This window comes from Bacillus rossius, chromosome 2 (genome assembly GCF_032445375.1).
Source record: "Bacillus rossius redtenbacheri isolate Brsri chromosome 2, Brsri_v3, whole genome shotgun sequence".
NCBI lineage: Eukaryota > Metazoa > Arthropoda > Insecta > Phasmatodea > Bacillidae > Bacillus > Bacillus rossius.
The window spans coordinates 33,414,976-33,435,088 of NC_086331.1; the positions used below are offsets into that span (position 1 = coordinate 33,414,976).

The 20,113-nt window shown below is 34.8% G+C and overlaps 1 protein-coding gene across 3 annotated transcripts in view; it reads left to right on the forward strand.

Moving 5' to 3' along the window:
• The window catches only part of LOC134529223 (zinc finger protein 628-like), a 384,650-nt gene that overhangs the window by 333,184 nt on the left and 31,353 nt on the right, over positions 1-20,113 (forward strand). For all 3 annotated transcript variants that reach the window (XM_063363097.1, XM_063363096.1, XM_063363098.1), the window contains one exon: positions 2,973-3,155. In XM_063363097.1, coding sequence (XP_063219167.1) covers positions 2,973-3,155 — 183 coding nt within the window. The remainder of the gene's footprint in view (positions 1-2,972; positions 3,156-20,113) is intronic.

Here is a 20,113-nt window from a genome sequence, read left to right on the forward strand (position 1 = left end):
TGTAGAAAAAATGTGTAAGCATATTTCGCATGTATAAAAGTGTTAAATCTAATGCGAACGCACTGTGACGGCTTCGCTCGCGGGGAGTTGTCAGCCTGCCAGGCGTTCGGAACACGTCGGCGGTGCTATTCTGGTGCGCCGACTTCGCCCGAGGCGCCGTCGGGACTTGAGTAGACGGCGCACTCGAGATGCGCAGAAGCTCATTCGCGGTCCCGTAGCTGGGCGACTCGCCTGCCGACGTGAGACCGCGCAAGTCTTAGTTTACAAATCAGTACAGAGATTCACCGAAGATTTGAGAGTCCTACACCACGTCAACCTAAGAACCTAATAAAATAGCAAGCTGTCATTAAATGCCGATGTTAAGAAATGATTTTTTTTATGTTCTTTACAATCCAAGATTTTAACATTTGCACTATCAAATCGTATAGTAATGTTCAGCTCGTGTTCAGAAGGCGAAAATCAGTCCACCCTAAACTAAAAGCGTTATTTATTATTTTATTGACTTATTGAAAACAACGTTAATGTAAAAATAACATGTAAATTGATAACTAAACAAAACGTATGTATTTAAGTTAACCTTGGTAAAAACAAAAATCAAGAAAATGAAACCAATTATTTAAATAAAATATGAACTAAATTAACAAAATACTAGCAAATATAAAAATAGTAATAATTCTAACATACAAAAAATTATCGTGATAGCATTTCCTGTACAGGAAAAAAATTTAAAAATAAATTAATATATTAACTAAAATTATTACGGAAAAGAATCATAAGGAGAGAAAAAATATTAATCTACCTAACATTACAATATGTATTATAGTAAAACATGTTCTATTATAGATCATTTTATAAAACTAACAAAATATGTAAACAATCCTAAACACACTTAAACATTTCATAATTATAATTTTCACATACTGACACACATTCAAGAACACAGATAAACCTGTTGTTCGACGCAGTAACCCAGCCGGTGTTCATACTGGCCGTGGGTGTCGCGAGACACCGCGACTTCAACGGACATTGCCTAGGGTTTAGCAACCAGCCAGCAATGTTTCCAGGAGGAGGGGCCTCGAAAGACTTAGAATACTGTCGGCTTATCACTAAATGGGCTTGTTTTAGGACACAACAGGTAATTTTAAGCTATGTGTGTCAGCACTGCCTTAGCCCCTTTTCTTTACCTTACAGGTGAATGTATATACACCCTACCACCAATGTCAGAATAAATAACAGGCCTAGTGTTAACACTTTGTGAGTGCTCCAGAAACACACGGCCGATTTGTTTCCTGTCACTTAATTTTTACGAAAAGTCAGTCGTGTGATAAGCAGCAGCTCTTGCTCTGAAACCCGCCTCTCGTAGGCTACACATTCCGACGATAGGCCCTCATGCATGTTTTGACGGCAGTCCAGATGTTGCCTGCCTGTTCGGGCGAATTAATTTGCTGGTGCTGATCAGCAACTGAAATGATTGAAACCGCATACGGATAAAAGATCGCACACAGCTTTACACCATTAATCAACACATCTTTCAATTTTAAATCGAAATACGTTCAAGGCCGTTCAACATAAACAGTATCCGAATACCTCTTTACAGTGAGGGTCCTTTAACCTATTGAATCATTGAGAAGTGTAGTTTAAAGGATGTCAGCCGTTTCAATAACAAGGGTCCAAACAGAATCGCCGATGCCGCCTTCAATGAAGGAAGAGTCTCTCACATTCTTTCATCCATCCTTGTGGCATTTCAAGGGTAAAAATGAAGCTTTCGTCGGTTATGAGCCAGCCAAGTACATTTACTGTACAATAATTTATTAACTTTCAAATGATTTACTTCGACGCGTACAAAATTAAAATTGCCTGAAAATAAAGCGTGCAGAATTATAATGCAAAGAATTTACTGCCGAAAGAGTATTTCTTTGTTGATACGCTAGGGCATGATAGCATCGAAACATTTCTGATATCCTTTCACGGATATAGTTTCTCACTGACTGTAGTCTTAAAATGAAAGATTCCATTGCACGAGGCTGCATCGGTAAAGGATTTCCTTCGAAAGGAAAACAACGTCATTGTCCAGGACAGGGTGTCGACAAATGCCTGCGGTGGAGAAAGGCACGCGTTCTCACGAAGGGAGCCTGTAGGAAGCACGCAGTCAGGTTGAAAACACTTGAGCTTTCGGGAGAGTGCGTCAGCCAGCGCATCGAAGTCACCTGCATGGAAAGAGAATGGACCTATTTGCCGCGTGTGAGGAACTGTTGGAGGGCAACACTTTGCTTCGTAACACGGCGTCTACAGAAAACGGTATTTAAAAACAAAAATACTTTCTAGTGACATCCCTGGAATTTCATTTTTCGTAAAGGTCTGTGAACATTGGCATCTAATACAGTTCAGGCTTTCTGTATGGACTACAATACTAAGAAGTTAAACTGTGCCTTTTTTTTCATATTTCCTGGTTTTGAAGAAATTTTTCATTTAATTAGCGGTCCGTAGGCATTGTTGAAAAAGTAACGAAAAATGTTGTCTTTGACTTCCTTTTAAATTATTTGCCATTAATGTGGACTTTTCGGATAGCCGTTCGAAGTGATGCACAGCTGTGCTGGCCAATATGCGGTGACGGGTCCGTCTAGACCAGTAATGGCCATCGTCACTCCTTTCTGGGATATCGAATATTAATTTTGAAACTAATCCGAGGGCTTGACACAAATTAATTAATATTAAATTTCTTTCAACAATTTTTATAATGACGTAAATCATCACACACAATATGTGGCATATGAGGAATAAAAAATCTTAAAATACAGGACGAATAACCATGAAACAATATTTCCGTGAGAATGTGAAGACTTGTTCCAGTGTAGAACGGCCAGCACACGGCAGTGTGTTTGTTGGAGGATTGTGAAGCCTTGTGCAGTTGTGTGTCGGGCCCCTGCTTGTGCATTGACCATTGTTTCTCCTTGTTCTCTCAACCCCTGCTGCCGGTCCGTATCTAGCGAAGCGGCGCACGGCCAACCACCCTTGCCCCGTGTGCGGCAAGCACTACGTCAACGAGGGCAGTCTGCGCAAGCACTTGGCCTGCCACCCGGAGACCTCGCAGCTCACCACCTCCCTGCGCATGTGGCCGTGCTCCGTCTGCCAGGCGGTGTTCACGCACGAGTCAGGTGAGTCCCCCGCCGCCATTTTGTAGTCGCTAGCGCTCCCCTGCCCCTCTCCATCCCCCCATTATCCCACGGCCCCGCTGGCCGAAGAGGACGTGTCGTCGCAGCGAAGCACCGAGTCGACGGTCCAAGGTAACACAGGCGACTCTACTATGAAGACCCCGACCAGTCTCTGGGCGACGAACGTCAAACCAACGTCGAAACCAAAGTCACAAAACACTTGTACACTACAGTGCTGAGCGTGAGGCAGGAGAGATGTGGTTCCAAGACCCTGCTCCCTTGTTACGTTTGTACGATGGCCATTTTGATCCCTCCCCCTTCTCTTCTCTAGAATTCTGATAAACTCTGCTCTTCATCAGCCTGGATCACTCCTCACCGTTCCTTTATCCCTCACCGGGCTTAGTCTTATTCGGCCAATCACATTACTTGTAGGGAAATGACCATTGTAACTGAAGTGAGCGGAATGATCAGTATAGCGATTAGACCACCTACTCCCTTGTTTGCGTATAGTTTTAATGCTCCAGACCTGTAATTTATAATCTATTAAGATTGCCATCGGAAGGAATCAAAGAGATTACCATGCCTTAGAAAAAGAAAAATCTATCTGTTAAAATATGTAAAGCTGAAAATACTATGCATGTTACTGAAGGAAGAAGGCAGAAGGCAGAAGGCAGAAGGCAGATGGTCAAATAGAGAACAAAATTCACCTCTCACATACAGTAATATGCAATCAGGCAGAAAGAACATTTATTAGCTATACCACTCATCGGCAGCTGTAATTTTGGCAAACCATAGTTATGCTTGTGTTACACTGAAGAAGTTTTCATAGACATTTAAATGATAACTGTGTTACGTTACCCGAAATAATTTTAATCCCGATTTTGATCATGTTGCATACTGTCTATCATCCTCACATATGTAATTGTAGGCTTCTTACAGCTCAGAAACATGTTAAGAATATTTTCGCTCTATGTATATTATTCACATAATTGTATTTAAAGTCACCATAACCTGATATTTCCTTCTCTAATAATCGTGTATGATACTACTAATGCTGATGAAACATGGTGAAGAGAGAAATGTCATAAATCTTCACATCATTCAATTCTACAACCTCACAAAAACTTGGCCAATGATAATCTCTCTGTCGCAATTTATGAACACTGATATAAACTGTATTGAAACTGTGTAGCAAAAAATTCTTTAAGAGTGATCAAGATGAAATCTTTTCAGCAACTTCCGACAAGCATTAGGTACTTAAACATTTAACATGTTACACGCGAGAAAGTTAAGACAACCAATGTTTTGTGAGTATAGTTTTACTACAGGTGTGATTTTATTACATCCAGTCCATTTGCAAATTTAGTCCCAATTACGGGGTTTTAAAACTCATACAATATCAAAACCTAAGAAGTGTTTATAAATAACCATATTTAATTAAGTAAATAGCTTAATACGACAGTATGATAAACACATACAGGTAAAAGTCAAACAGGTGAATCATCACTCACTAACATACGTTTAGCAGTTAACATACACATGCCGGGAGCTAGCTGGAATAATTTGGTGAAGAGAACGTAAAAAATATATCAAGTACAAATTGGCCAAGAGAAAAAAAAACACTTCACTTTCATATTACAACATAAGCTTTCTCATTAAATTATAGTCATAATAACTTTATTCAGTCATGATTTAATAAAACTTTTAAAATAATTGCCATTTTCTTGCAAATTTTACCATTCTTTCTACTACTCTCCGTGTAGTGTTGTGTCATAATTCCTAGTTGATTTCCCATAAGTATTTATGTTGTGCATAGAATATTTTCCTTCTTTTTTCCTCGTGGAAAAGAGAAGGGCGAGTGAAGATAAGTTCAAAATGGCCACCTTCAAATTGGAACGAGAGAGAGCAAATCTTCAATAACGTCTTTGATATGACTGTTCACACTTAAAAGCAAACTAAAGGTAGTGCCTAGAAAAAATATTATCTACGTTTTAGAAGAAATGCCATTTTCAGTTATTAATATTTCAACATATATGTGAAGAAAAAACAAGTTAAACAGCGTTATGAAATTTCTAAGGGAGACAAAATGTGTTGAGGCCTTACATAGATTAACGTGCCTATGAAATAACCAACCATGAATGGCAAGGAATACGAAATACACTAGGAACAACAATTTTTACAACTAGCTGGGTGATATATATAATTTTTGTTTAGTTTATGGCTACTTAAACTAACATTTTAACTGAGGAACAATTCTGCCAGTGAGATGTTAGAATTTAATTTCATTCATTTATAAACTATAATAAAATTAGACTCATTATGTTGCACAACAATTTTCTGCTGGGAAACAAAAGTTTTTTCATAAACTGGAATTTATTTTAATTTATGTCTCTAACCACGTTGTGTTAAAATCAACCAGAGGTAAGCTCTTCGTTTTCAATAACAGAAATTGGTTGTCACTTTCAAGGATGTTCAGTGACTGTTTTGTAACTTTTTTTGTTTCGTTGATTAATTACAAACGACATTTTAACCATTTAACTTATTTTGCTCTTATAATTAAGAATATGTATTTTTGGAAAGACCACAGTGAATTTCTGTGAATACGAATTCTCTTCCAAATGAATTAAGTCATCAATGATGTGTAAAGGTGATAAAAATAAGTTCAAAAATTTGAGCAATTTAGACTCACGAGAAAAGTTTATATTTTACAAAACTTAAATATGATTATAATACATTGATTAATTTGTATTATATACTTACGATGATAAAACATTTCGCACTTACATTTTAGAAACGAAGTGGTTAAGTGGTTCCAGAAAAGTGAGTAATTAGTGTTTTTAATGTGTTATAAACGTATTGAAAATTAATAATGACTAAATAACACAGAAATAAAAATAAGTTCTTTAATATTAATAATTTAAATGATTATATAAGTATATTTTAATGACAAAACGTGAGTTCTGTGGTGGACAATAATTAATATATATTTATTGCCCCACATCAATACACGTATCGTAACAAGAACAATTATTTAATCGTGAATTATTTTAAACTAAAAAAACCGTATTTAATCGCCAAAACTATACTGTCTTCCTAAATATATCAGTGACAAATTAGGTAAAAAAAAGTGTCAAATTTATGGTCAAAACGTTTTTAAAAAATGTGAATAAGTATGTTTGGAGTACTATTTTATTTAAAATGTGACTAACAGACATAAACTATCCTTTTTAGTAAAATAAATAAATTTCTGTGAAATAAAATATTGTTTCTAATGCTACTGTTATGTTTACGCACGTGAAGTTGTGCTTGATTAACGTGGTAAAACTTCATGTTGATGTGCGAAGTGCAAAATATAATTGATTTATTTACATCGTGTGCGTTCATCAGTCGAGGCAATGAAATTTTTAGTGGCATGGAAGACAGCGTTAACAAATCTTCAACACCATATCCACACCGCTGGACACAGAGCAGCATTCGATCACCATTTTATCTGAAAACTGGCCATCTTGAAGTGATGTGTAATTATGTTCGCTTGCAAAATATGCACAAATGTGTCATTTATTCGTAAGAAGTGTGAATTTGGTTTGGCTTCATTCAATCCATACGAACAATGAGAAAAATTAAAATCTGCAAGTTTATGATTATCGTGAGGAACATTTGCTGTGACAATTTTCGTTAATAATAAAAAATTATTTTTGACCGAAAATTGGCTGGGTTTAGTGCGTTGTAAGCACACGTCACTGTTTTCGATTAATTAGAGTTATAATCAACACAATGCATGGATTGATAAACAACTGACTTATTGTTAACTTATACTCAAAACAAGATACGAATTTTTTCTACTAACTCTTTTTGGGAATGTATGCCACAACGCTCTCAACGTCTATGTATGAATTGATTGTAATATCTTTATTGTTTAAATAATTTTATAGGCGGAAAATGTGTGAGCATCTTGAAGAAGAACCAGCCAAGAAGTCAACACCTCGATAAACAATCGATTGACAGTGATTCGTAATAAAGAAACAAGTCGGTGCCTTCAACTTTGATAGAGATGTGTATCTCTACTTGATATCGGTAGCGTCTTCACCTTGGTGCTAAGTTACTTTTGGAGAAGTTGCATCGGCATTCTCAAGCAAAAGTCTCATTCTAGCATCAAGAAATATATTTCTACACCGAAGCCACCTGCTACATTCCACAATTCAAGTATTTATATGCCAACTAAAGTGATATTGTAAAAGGTTTATAATGCAGTATTACCACGATAAAAAAAACTATAATATTTAGGTTGTGCCAGCATAGACAAATTTAAATTCTAAGAAATAATGTTTATTTGCATCAGTACGTCGAACAGCTTTACATCAAATAAACGCAAAAAAAAAATAAAATTAAAAAAAAATTAGTAAAAAATTGCCTACATAACATAAAATAGCTTGGCTGATGTACTTAGACCACACAGAACTACTAAAAACCTTTTCTTGAATAATCATCAACAACTTAAATTGTAATTGTGGTTACAGGCTGGATTAATCTTTAAAAGTATCTTTGCTAAAGTAAATTACTTATTAGGCAATATGAGTATTTAAGAATAGCAAAGCTATTTATTTCATGCTAAATTTATAGTTTAGAATTCTTTTCAAATGCTTTATAGTGCAAGAGAATATAACAGGTTTATATGTTTATTTTAACATTAGAGAAATATATGCATTGCCAATTCGTTTACTACCCACGTGTTTATGGTATTTTTTGATTCAAAATCACAAAATTCTTAATGTCTGCTTTATTAAACTACTTTACTTGTGAACTCGTTAATATTTAAAAAAAAAAACATTCATAACACCCACAGTATTTTGAAATTTTCTGTACGATTCCAAATAATAATATCAAACATGTTTTAACAAAACTCGCTGAAATATCTGGCTGTGTATTATTCAGATGAGTTAATTAAATTATTGAAATGCCTTTTTTAAGTTATATTTTATTTCGAGATAAAATGAAAGCAATAGCGTGATTTTAAAATATATCGCGAACAACAGCCGTTACAAAGACAAATTCCTTAGGAACATTCAAATAAAAGGAAACCGTCTTCAATCTACACAAATACGAAAAAAAAATCAAGGTGAACTCTGGTTTAAATAACAGCCATAAATAAGAAGCGCTATGAATGTTTTCAATCATTATCCATAATATTTCAGAAATGTTATTTGTAAAACGTGAAAATCCAAAATAATGACAGTTACATTTAAATGGCAATGATCCATTAATAACCGTAAATACTTTAACTTAAAAATTATTATTTATATTTTTGTTCACAATACAAATGTTCGTATAAAACTCGCACGGTCTTTTATTGTTTTATCCAAGAGTTGGTTGGTGTTACTGAAGACAGCACAGACATTTGAGTAAAGAAAACATTATTGGGTGTCCAGACTTCAAGACTGGTGATCGTACCAATTTCATGAGAAAAATTTGTGGTCTATGAAAAAAATATCAAGAAATGTAAGTTATGTGTGAAACCACAAAGTTTAAAAGTTAAGTGATCTGGAACGTTTCCTTAGCGACGAGCCTGTAATAAATTGATAATTATTTTTTATCTTCGTCGTGGTTCTTAAGTTAATAGGTTAAATTTTAAAAATAGGTGTTCCGTTGAGAGTTTTTTTTTTCATTTGTACGCTAAGTGTAGTTTATTACGCAAAACTTCTTTCATCCTGATTTAGGTGTTCCATTATTCGTCAAAGGAATTTTGCAGTTGGCGCTGCAATTTGTGTAACATGTTTTCTCTAAGGACTGCAATTTTAAGAACATGTAATAAAATAACACCTGCCATATTCTGGTTCAAAATTTACAATTATTGTAATTTAATTTTCAGCTTTACTTTAAAACTAACGTGCCACACATATCAATATTCAAGAAAGCAAGAACGGATAAATTTTTTTTAATTATTATAATTGGAATCATACAAACAAATACGTGACTCGTTCTTGAGATACAAACAACCATTGTGATGTAACTGTATTTTAATTCAAAACGCCCGAAAATGAATCGTATTTCAAATTTAGGAAGGCTTATGGCAAAAGTATGTTGAGTGTTAACTGCGTATTGCGTTAAAACAGTTCACCTTATGAGTTATAACTCACAGCTTAAAAAAATTGCAGTAATGTTTTGAATTGTGCTTTCAAATTTTCCGTAAATATAGAAGAAAACCTTATATGCGAACTTGTTAATTTTTATTTTTTAACTTTGAATTATTCTCATTAAATTGTAGGGTTTAACATAAATCTGCTTCAGCTACGACTGGAATTTTGTTTTCCTTTGTGAATTATTTCAGCTTTTAGCATATGAGTAACCTACTTGCTTACGGTACATAGAACACGCATCATTAAAATCCAAATGTTATGGTATAACGGACGTTTCAAATTAACTACATTTTCAGTGTAAGAAATTCGATATGATAATATCACTGGACGACGTTTACTATCACAGCAACGTCTAAAAATTGGAATAAGTTGGTTTAAATTACGATGAGACCATATTTACATTTTTATGCTGGTTGTATCTCATATCTTAAAAATTGTTTCAAACGTTCTGGTTATGCTGGCGAAGTTTCCTTAAAATGCTCTTGGAAGTAACACGACTGTCCCATAAGCGAAAACACTGTTATTATTTGGCTCTAAATAAGGTCAAAAGAAGAAAGAGTTCAATATTTTTCACAATCCTTATTTGGAACCTTAAAACCTTTGGATGATGACGGAGCCCAGCATTATAACAAAAAAAAATATTATTCTCAAGTATGAAGAACATTTAATGGGTAGACTGTGACTTTTTTTAAAAGCAAAGTAAATTTTCGGGACATTGTTACAAAATACTCATTTTATTTCCAATCCAAACATTAATATTATTTTTGAAAAATATCCGAGAAATTAACCATAAATATTGATTTATTTATTTTGGCACTTCGTTAAAAAATTTCAGGGCAAATGTTTCATATTTGGCAGAGCATAGCAATTGTTTTGGAAAGAATGAAAAAAAAAAAATATCAACTTTCACGCAGTAAGAAATTTTAGAGCAAGAAAACGGGAAGAATACTTGATAATACTGAAACTATTAATTAATTTTAACAATCGTGTACCTTTAAATAACAATTTTATACGGCTAACAGTTCATCCTCAAGTTATCTGCGCCTGGCATTTTTTAATAATATCCGTTATTACTGTTGTGTGAACCAAGAATGCCTTTAGTGCCAAAAAATGTGTTATCATGAACTCTGTGGTTTCCTAGTGCACCCCTGAAGTGTAATCAAGAGTGTGGTTGTGTGATGTGGGACAGCGAATTACGGAAATACTGTCTTCAAACAGCAGTGTGCATACAATCACATTTTAAACCGAATTTCTATATTTTCATCAGAAGAAATTAAGGTACTCAAATACTTTCTACGAGTGTACAATATCAAGCAATGTGACTGGCGAGTGCGTTTACTTTATGTTTTAAACAGAAGCTGGTGTATCTATTGTCACTATATCGTAAATGTTCACCTAGAAAACTTTGGTAGCGCCTTAAATTTTTTCAGTCCATCTGAACTTTCTCTCTTCTGTTACCAAGAAGGAATTTAAAAAAAAAAGTTTGCAGTGCTTCAAGATTTAGTTTTGTAATGTGAGCATGCAACTTTACACAGTCAGCATACGGGTTCTCACTGTTTTTCTTCCCTATTCCATATTAAGTTTGTTATTGTTTTGTATAGTCAAGTTAAATTTAAATGAATGTGTTGTTATAGAAAATGTGTTAAATAAAGATTTTTAAATAAATATTTGTTTTATTTTTTTAATAAATCCCTCATTATTATGTAGATTATGTTGATAACAGAAAATAATTTCAATATTGTTGATGGGAAAAGGGAATTAATTTTATTAAATATACGACCAAATACTTGTTTTAAAACAAGGAGTTTAACTAAAATAAATAAATTTATAGCAAGTGCCATACTTATATTAATACCGTCTAACTGGTTAGAATGGTGCTTTAGGTGTTTGAAAAATATTAACGTTTTACCATAGGATACCACTGAAAGTTATTCTAAATCTGTTTTCGCGTGAAAAGAATAGAATTTTTAGCCACTACGCATGCCAACTACGACATAGTAAACGATGTATAAACCCTACGGTGAAGAAACAAAAAAAAGGGCGTTTTCACACTATTGTATATTGAAATATTCTGACTGAATAAATACCTCCAAACATACCCAAGGCCAGTCATTTAAAATTGTTCCATAATATTCCATAATTATAAACAGAGTCACCGCACAAAGTGATAAACTTGTACGCAGTACCGCTAATGCCAGTTACACAGTGGCACTGAATCGTAAAATTTGGAAACGTATCAATGACTCTCAATATGATATTGTTTCACTATTCGTCTGTGACGTCCACAATGCAGGGAAGCGTATAAAATTGCAACTAATAGGATTAAATGAATTTCAAGGTTACGAAAAAAACTTATTTAATTGAATAAATATTGGGATACTAGAATATATCACGGTCTGGATTTACATATATAATAAAAATAAGCCACAAAATAATGACAGAACACTAAATATGCCTTTACTATAATGAATTTTCTATGTATTAAAAACATAAAAAAACGGCTACCACCCCATTCTATTGACCGCACGGAGTAACGTAAACGTAAGAGCTAGACATTGCCGAGATTTTCCGTAAGGGTCCCTGTTCGCATGCGTGCCATTGTAGACAAAACGTTCCGTGAGATCCGTGTCCGTTTACGTAATCCGTCTGCGCTTCCGTGCCATTGTTGGACGGGCCTAAAGGACTCTCGCAAGTTCAATGCGTTGTGCTTAGAGGCAACGGTATAATGGATATTTGTGACGCTGTCACCCTAAACGCATCCTTGCTTTTATCTAAAAAAAAAAAAAACATAATAACCACATGTAGACGGTGCTCTTAGCAGAAAAAAAAGGCAACTTATTCTAGATCAACAGAACGGCCATGAACAGTACTGCCCATATATGTGCACAGAGGCATTTTTTAGATCGTCGTATACTGTACCCATAGAACAAATACAGATATAAACCACGCACCAAAGCTGCACAGCAGACATTTTTATTTATTTCATCACTAACTGGTTTGTTTTCCAATATAACTTCTAAAGAATGAGTCATGGTGGATAACTATTGTTGGGTGGTTAAGGTTATGAAAAGTGCTTTTTGTCCAAGTTTTAAAACAGAAAGTGTTTGGAATTTCATGTTAAGTGTGTTTATATGTTTTGTTGCAAATTTCTACCTTACATTTAAAAATTTAGGCAAAAGCATGCGTCTGTTGGTGTAGCGTTAGTACAGGAAGCCACTCGGGTTTGTTTACAACAGTTGACTTCTGAAGTTCTGTTGTCAAACCGTAAGCTATAGATGGCTTAGTTCACAGAAGACAATAGTATGTCTTTATTGAATATTTAGTTTATTACTGGATCCACTCTGGCCTGGTCAGAGCAACAAGCTTCGCTCAGCTCAGGCTGAAACTGACGGAGCACATTTCCGCCGAAGCTAAGTGGACCGCATAACTCATGGGTCCTGACCTGAGCGGAACCAGTTTACCACGACCATTACAGGAAAAATCACTGACTAAATTTCTAAATGTCAATAAAAAAAGCAAGTAAAGTAAAATTCAGTTTTTAAGACCAAAATTTAAAAAAAAAATTGTCAAAATATTTCTCAAAACAATGTAGTTTTTTCTTACTTTCATGGTTGGAAGAATTATATCCAAAATGGCCTAGCTATTTACCGGCGAATCCTGAACATTAAACAGAATAGTAATAGCGTTCACATTGGCTGAAGTGAAATGCAGTAAAGCACATTTCACCAACCATAGTATAAAATAAAATAACTTTCTTTCGAACGTTAACACACTGTATTCAAGTCAATAAGTTACATTTTCCGGTGAAATCATGGTGTTTCTATACATTGTTATTTATAAAGTTCAATTATTATTTGTGTGATTCTATTTGCAATATTGCATGTAAAAATGACGACCATAAGAAACACTCTTGTACTAAACACTGTAAATATTTTCATCTGCCAAAACACAATTAAAATTTGTTAACAGTAAAAATTACGAAACGTGGCATGCTAAGCTTACTGAGCTAAAGATTTATTAAAATCTTTCGGCTAGCTTGTAAATTTATCAACATTAAAACAAATATGTACCACACTCGTATATCCTTCTGTGTGTTTCACAAACAACTTAAACACATCGTCCACTTGAAAAGTTATTAACGAACAACAATAACCGGTCTACTGTTTACAAAACAATTGACGAACTTTAAATTTGGAGAGCATTTTGGCGTAAATTATTATTCGTTCTTACAAAATTTTAGTTGAAAAAAGACTATCAAAGGATCAGTCTTGCAAAAAGCACACCTAAAAAGGAAATTGGTATTTTCAGCAAATTAAACCGAATTACATTACTGGTATATTAACTACAAATATGTGGCTATCTAGAAATTAGTTTTTTTATATACATAAGGTTACGAATAGTAGATATAGTTCTACTATGATTGTTATCGGTATCGCTAAACCCGATAGATTTCGAGGAGAAAGTTATTTTATTTGCGCTTGGCGTCTAGTTTTTAAACGAGGTGAGTAGTATATAAAAGGGGCTCCAATCAATGGTGCCTGGGCAAGGTGTGAGGTGTCGGTGTTCGCCATCTTGAATTTGTGACGCCACGGCGGCCATATTGGACTCAAAATTCCTCAAAAAATACTTAAAATTCCTCAGAATTCATGGGAATTTCCCTATTTCGTGGGAAAAGTTCCCGGTTTTAGGGATAATTTCCTTCTTTTTTTTTAGAAAACTTAAATAATTCGAAATGCACCAATTGAGGCTTAAATTACCCATGGGCAAGCAAGCCTCCAATATGCCTCTGGAGGGGATCTTTGACCTCGGCCATCACGGTTATACTTATCGTTATGACCGCCATCTTGGATTCTAGAACATTACACTTTTCGTTACGGTTGCCATCTTGTATGTGTATGTTTTCATCGTTGCACTTTACATAACGACCACCATCTTAGATTCTAGAAAATTGAAATTTCCATTACGCTCACCATTTTTAAAACCATATTCTTTATCCTATAAAATCTGGAAAAAATGCAAATATATAAAAAAATTTATTTATACAATTTTATTAAAAAATCGCAATGACGACATGGAGACCTCGTTTCGAACTCGGCGAGGACAAAATAAAAATGAAGACAGATTCTTCCTCCACAGAAGCCACCCAGCAAACTGATCTCCCACCACTAATGCCAGGGTAGATATTACGCCCAATAGTATGACGTCATGACAGCCATATTTTTTCCGCCTGCTGGATGCCGTCATCTTAGACATATGGTTTTCATCAACTAGAATGCATTGGCTCTACTGCAATGTTAGTTTAAAATTCACCCGCTAGAGTTCAGAAATCATTTATTACTGAGGCATCCCCCATTTTGAAATCCGGCCACCATCTTGGAAATCTGTAATTTTCAAACTATAATTTCGGGAAAAAATCCAAAATTCGTTAAAACATTACTTATCAAAATAACGATTGATTCGATAGCCTTGGTTTGATCCCTGATTGGTAAAAAAAAATTAATACAAAACTATAAAAATAACAGGTTCAGATATAAAAAAATTACAAATAAAAAATATTACATAATTTTTACTCTACTATAGGAACACTTGTGAATGTTAGCAGACTTATAAATATTTAGTTGTGCATTGGCATGAACTGGCTGATTCTCAGCTCCAATTGGTTTATTGGATACAGAGACCAACCAGATCATTTACTAAGATAATCTTCCTCTTCCTGACAGAGTTTCTCTATACTGTGTTTAACTGCTTTACATCGTCGGAACTGTAAATTGTAGCATCCGATGTCTTGTAAACGTACTTCCTCTCTTTATCCTCGAACAGATACAGTTTACCATAGACACAGTCCAACCACAAGTTATAATGTAAAGGTCAGTATGTAGTTACTTCATCAGTAAGCTGATTGATAATATTCTGCCTGGTATCTTCAACAAAAGTACAAATGTCTTTCGACTCACTTAACATATATAGTAAATAGTAGTCTTTCAAAATTCAATGAAATGCGGATTTCATAAAGTGGAATCCATTATCATTTACCTAATGCACAAAAACAGTCTTGGGTTTATTTTCATGTCCAGGCGTCATCGCAATCGGTTGCTGCCCATCTGCTTGTGTGCTTGCACGAATTCGAGTCTCCAACCGAAACCGAGGAGTTGAAATGACTGCATGTAGTTCCACATTAGGTGCATGGACTTCACCTTTACCGTTTTTCGTCTCAAATTGTCAATACTAGTAAACCAAACATGCCACTTATCGCCGCGAAACTTCATACGAGATGGACAATTCATGGATTTACTGCACTTATGCCTTCGTGCATCATGGATAAAGGCAAACGACATACCGCATTAGCCACAAGGATGTCTATTCGATGAAGGCCAACATTTCAGGCCCGCACCGGATGCTGATGTAACTGCTGTATTACCAATTCCCGGTGTACTCTTATGCACATCGATGCATAGTTGTTGCAGCGAAACCTTTACTTTCTGCCGAACAACAGGACCTTTGCCTGTCATCAAGTGTCTTTTCAAATAATCATTTCTTGCAAATTTCTTGCGACACTTTTAACAGCTAATCATTTTGAGAGAAAGATTATTAGCACATTCTCTCTTCTCATGTGGATAAACATTGCTGTTTTTCAAGATGATCTTGTCATAGGAACGACATCGATACTGGGAAGATTTTTATGCCCCTTCAGTGGTCATCGATGATGCTATTGGTACTGTAGCCATTAAAGTCTTCATCGATAGCAAAACGTCATTTATATTGGTTTCCACTGCGGCCAGCACTGCAACAAATAAAGTCTCTTCTCCTGATGGAACCAAGAAGACCAATTTAATGTTGAAATGAATAATCAATGTCTTACGGTGAAATCTAACGTACGTTTTCCTAAATCATATCTGTGTTTCGCAGAAAAAAATAATAATAAATATTAAAAAATTAAAAACAAAATTACAAAAAAAAACCTTTTGTCAGCTTGTGAAGTTCGTTGTTCAGCAAGGATAGAGTTATAGCACAGGCCAGAATTTTTTGTTATTTTTTATTTTTATTTTTTATTTTTTTATTTATAAGTTTTACTTATTTTTGGAACACTGATCTTGATTTAGAAAAATGTTCATTGGTTTTCTCCGCGTGCTCCTGATTATTCATATCAATATTCTGTGGGTATTCTGCATGTGCTCCTGTATATTGTTGTCAATATTTTGTTGGTTTCTCCAGTTCCTGTGGTCACTGATGGAAACGCATCTGTTGGTTTTTTCCGTGTGTTCCTAATTTTTCCTGGTGATACTTCTGCTGAATTTTCTCCAAGTGCTTCTCATTATTTCTGAAAAATAATCTCTGCATTAATTTTTTTTACTTAATGAGACATGCAATTCAGAGTAACATTTAATTAGTGAATTTCTGTTAATAAATCAGAATTTACACTAATTTCATCAGGTGGAAATCAAACAAAAACAACACTACTCAGTCAAATAATATGGCTTAAGACGACTGAGGATCGCTATAGTAAAAAAAAAAGAACTTCCTTCATCTTGGTGTCTAGGAAAGCTCTCCTTCTCTTGCGATCGTCAGTGAGTATCCCGCATCCCACATGATAGAGGAACTCTCTATACACCATATGGCATCAACTGTTGAAAAAATCAGGTCTACTTGCAACAAGTTACTTGCATGAGATGAATTTTATCTCGCTGCTGAATGGAGCTATTATAACCAGTTGTAATCTTGTAGATTCGTAGCCTCGTAGTATCGTAGCCTCGTAGCCTTGTAGCCTCGTAGCCCTGTAGTCTCGTACCTAGTTGGAACCTCGTAGACTCGTAGTCTCATAGTCATGATGCCTCTTAATCTTGTAGTCCTGTAGCCTTGTAATCTCGTAGCACCGTAGTCTTGTAGTCACATAGCCTGTTGCCATGTAGCCTCGTAGTTCCGTAACTTTGTTTTCTTGTAGTCTTGTAGCTTCGTAGCCAAGTCTCCTTGTAGCCAAATGTTTCTGGAGCAGATAGGCCTAAGACTTCTGGAGGCGATGACTTTTGGAGTCAATGACTTTTTGGAGCCAAAGACTGTTGGAGGCAAAGACGGTTGTAGGCAATGTATCCTTTCGCATCGTGCGATCAGATTGTACACCTGTGGCGAGATTGTATCCTACCTAGTTGAATTTTCGTAGAAATATGCTTCCTTCTTTTGAATGTACTTCCAAATGTGCTTCGTTTTCTTGAATGTGCTTACGATTGTGCTTTCTTTTGTGCTTCATTTTTTCATTGTCCTTCCGATTTTGCTTCCATTTGTGCTTCATTTTTTTTATTTTGATTCCAAATGTGCTTTCTTTTTTATTGTGTTTCTTTTTTTAGTGATGTTTCGATTCGCGTATTAATGTAAATGGATCGTGTTTTGACTTACATATTATTCCGTTGGTCTTAGATATATAAGCGAGTCCCAGACGACAGAGTCTTGAGTCCTCATCTGACAGCTGTGCAGTGCGAATTGGCTCTCTCCCTAGTACGTTACCTGATATTTAGTTGTTCTAATTTCGAGCTCGATGAACAGTTAACCATCGACGGAGCAGAACCTGGTGCTAGCGACGATGAAGGTGATGCAGTTCACGTTTTCGTTGACGACAACTACGCATGTTGGATGGATTGTGTACCATTGACATTGGGAACCCTGATTGTAGCGACGTCGACATCAACACAGATATCGTTGGCATCGATGACGACAACCACGAAGAACTCCAGAGGCTAATTGAATGCTTGCCCTTTGGGAATTTTAGCCTCAATTGGGACATTTCGAAATTGAATATTTTTGGAATAAAAACTGGCAATCATCCCTAAAAACGGGAATTTTTCTCTCGAAATAGGGAAATTTCTGGGATCTTTGGGTATTTTGGAGGAATTGTTAAGGAATTTTGAGGAATTTTTAGTATAAGATGACCGCCGTGTCGTCACAAATTCTAATAGGCCGACACCGATATCTCACACTTCACCCAGGCACAATGGCTAGGAGCCCCTTTTATACACTACTAATGTGACTAAATACGTAAACACGTAATGACATAATCCTAATACTCCCTGGAGTGTCTTATCGAGAAAAATGAAAAAAAAAAAAAAATCAAAACGGAGGAGTTTTTGAATAATCAACTACCTTTATAACGGGTTTATAAACAACGCAAAACGCAAGACGCAAAATGTTCAATAAGGACTTTTTTAAAATACTCGTTTATTATCAACTTAAGTGGAAAAAACGAAACGCAAGCATCAACCAATATTCATCTTCTTGCGTTTCTGCTAGCATTTCCTCCTTCATATTTGAAATGACGTGTTCCGAATACTCTTTAAAGATTCAGCCGTTATGTATATAGAAGGCAACGGTTTTTTTTCTTACTCTAATTCTATAATTATCACCTTCGCGCAAGGAAATTAATTCAAACTTTTAAATAAAATTATTGAAAATATCACATGTGTTCGTGATAAACATTAATTACCAAAAGATTTTTTCTACCGTTTTACAATTTCAAGTTGTGTTGTTGGTATGTGACGCCTTGCCTCTTGCGTGCTTTATAAAACACAGTGATTTTCTTGCGTTGGTAGCGTTTTGCGATACTGCGTCCTTGCATCCCTTACGTAGTTTATAAACCCGGCCTGAGCGTACTTATGTGAGACGAAACACTCATGGAATATCCGAGTTTCTAACACGGGATATCTTGGCCCGGATGTAAAGTTATGCACAGTGAAAATAGATATAAGTAAATTGTTATTGGAACAGAGGTATTTTTTTAAATTACAAATGTGTGTAAAGCTACAAAATGTTTTTGAAACCTGTGTCTTCTGTACAAGAATAGTAACAGAAGTATTACAAGAAAGTATTTTTGTGTTATTACAGATGTTCTGTAAGCGGTCATATCATGGTCAATGGTTTTGGGAAGTTGCGCCCACTACCGATCGATGTTAGTTAATTTTAAATACGATCTAGACAATTATATTGTCATTTGTTATGCTTGACGCGAACATAATCGAGTGTAGAACTATATGTTATCTCTCTGGACTTAGTAAATATGTTATAACCAAGTTTAAGCAATATTCCCCTGATTATGTAATTACAATTCCCCTTATGTACACGCACCAAACAAATGCTAATTGTTGTGAGAAAAAGTAAAAGATGCACCTTTCCTCCTAGAAATGGTCACACTACAAACAATTACCTGCAAAGTAAAAGTACAGCATTTCGTTTGTATTTTTCCCCAAAATATACTGTAGAAATTACAGCATTTTTCTTGTATTTTTACGAAAATTTTGTTGTAAATGTTACACAATATTGTTTTTACCTATTGGACATCTATTCGTTCATTTAATTCATTTTATATACCATTAATTTCATATTTCAACTACTGATTTTACGCATTCTTAAAAAAAAGTTGTCTTCGGTTTATTTGTGATAATCATTCTAATTTTTTTAATCATGCTTTAAAAATGTGATTTTATTAATTCACATTATATGTAAAGCAGGCGTTCAAAAAACTGTTTTACGTCTCTCTAAACAAATTATTTCTTTTTTATTTAACATAATTAATCACAGTTTAATATATTCAGGTTACATTTAAAATTCAACTAATCATAATTTTATGTCTTTTATAACCATTATTACTTTTGAAACATTTATTTATATAAGAGTTTTAACAGAGATTTCTGTAAAGAACGGGTTGGCTTGGAAGCAGTTAAAATCCGCTAGTCAGGAAAATACAGTCGGTACTAACAAATAATGAAATAATTATGAATGTAACTTTGAATAATATGTTAATTATTTTATTACATATTGTTAGTCATTTTAATTCAAATTCTGATT